Consider the following 1000-nt stretch of genomic DNA (forward strand, 5'->3'; position numbering starts at 1 on the left):
GGGAGCTCGGGGGGGGTACCTGGATGTTGGGAGAGCACCTGGACATTAGGGTCCTTGTCTGGGGGCCCCGTGACAGTGGGGTGACACCGGGGTCCCTGTTTGGGGGTGCTGTGGTATTGAGATCCGTCTGGAGTGCTGTGACACCGGGGTGACACAGGTCCTGACTGGGGTGCTGTGACATTGAGGTGACATTGGAGTCCCTGTTCGGGGTGCTGTGACCCCGGGGTGCCCCGTGGGTGCTGAGGGCTGTCCCGTGTCCCCCCCAGTTTGCCCTGTTCCAGCGGATGACGCAGGCCGCCATCCTGATCCAGAGCAAGTTCCGGAGCTACGCGGAGCAGAAGCGGTTCCAGCGGCGCCGGCGCGCGGCCGTGCTCATCCAGCAGCGCTTCCGCAGCCTCCGGCAGCACCGGTGGGGACTGGGGGAACCGGAGGGACTGGGGACACTGGGGGCACTGGGGACTGGGGCGTTGGCGTCTGGGGACACCAGGCACTGGGGACAGAGGGGTCCTCACCCTCCTCTCCCTTTTTCCCCAGGAACACCTTCCTCACCCTCAAGCAGGACCAGGCGGCCCGGAAGATCATGAGGTTCCTGCGGCGCTGCCGCCACCGGTGCGGGAACATGGGGGGACAAAGGGACATGGAGTGGGAGGACATGGGGCTGAGGGGTGTCACGGGTGTGGGTGGACACAGGTGACACTCTAGAGAGCCTGGGGACAGGTGACACTGTGGGGGAGACCCTTAGTAGAGCCTGACTCCCCCAACCTCATGTTCCCTTCCCCAGGATGGAGGAGCTGAAGCAGAACAAGGAGGTGGACAGTTTACAGACGCGGGGCCTGGCCTCGTGACCCCCCCACGGGGGACCCAGGCATGGGGGGGCTCCACCCCCCCCACCACAGGGGACCCAGGCAACAGGGGGGCTCCCCTCCCTGGCCCCCCCCAGGCTTTGCCGTGTGTCCGGGTCTCCCAGGGGGCCCGTGGGGAGGGGAAGGGGGGGCAGAGC

At 67.3% G+C, this 1000-nt stretch overlaps 1 protein-coding gene across 1 annotated transcript; it reads left to right on the forward strand.

Annotated features, from left to right (window-relative positions):
* Positions 1-26: 26 nt before the first annotated feature.
* On the forward strand, positions 27-988 carry LOC115307526 (calmodulin-binding transcription activator 2-like). The gene is made up of 3 exons (XM_029960157.1): positions 27-409; positions 535-609; positions 782-988. Exons 1-3 carry the CDS (start codon positions 285-287, stop codon positions 843-845), a joined length of 264 nt encoding a protein of 87 aa, XP_029816017.1. The 5' UTR covers positions 27-284; the 3' UTR covers positions 846-988.
* The last annotated feature ends 12 nt before the right edge of the window (positions 989-1000 follow it).

The sequence above is a fragment of the Manacus vitellinus genome, unplaced genomic scaffold, assembly GCF_001715985.3.
Source record: "Manacus vitellinus isolate BGI_N305 unplaced genomic scaffold, ASM171598v3 scaffold_256_pilon, whole genome shotgun sequence".
NCBI classification, from domain to species: Eukaryota; Metazoa; Chordata; class Aves; order Passeriformes; family Pipridae; genus Manacus; species Manacus vitellinus.

Coding starts and splice junctions, on each gene's coding strand:
- LOC115307526 (XM_029960157.1), top strand. CDS start 285: ATGACGCAGGCCGCCATCCTGATCCAGAGCAAGTTCCGGAGCTACGCG. Junction 410..534: donor CGCAGCCTCCGGCAGCACCG/GTGGGGACTGGG, acceptor CTTTTTCCCCAG/GAACACCTTCCTCACCCTCA. Junction 610..781: donor CTGCGGCGCTGCCGCCACCG/GTGCGGGAACAT, acceptor TCCCTTCCCCAG/GATGGAGGAGCTGAAGCAGA.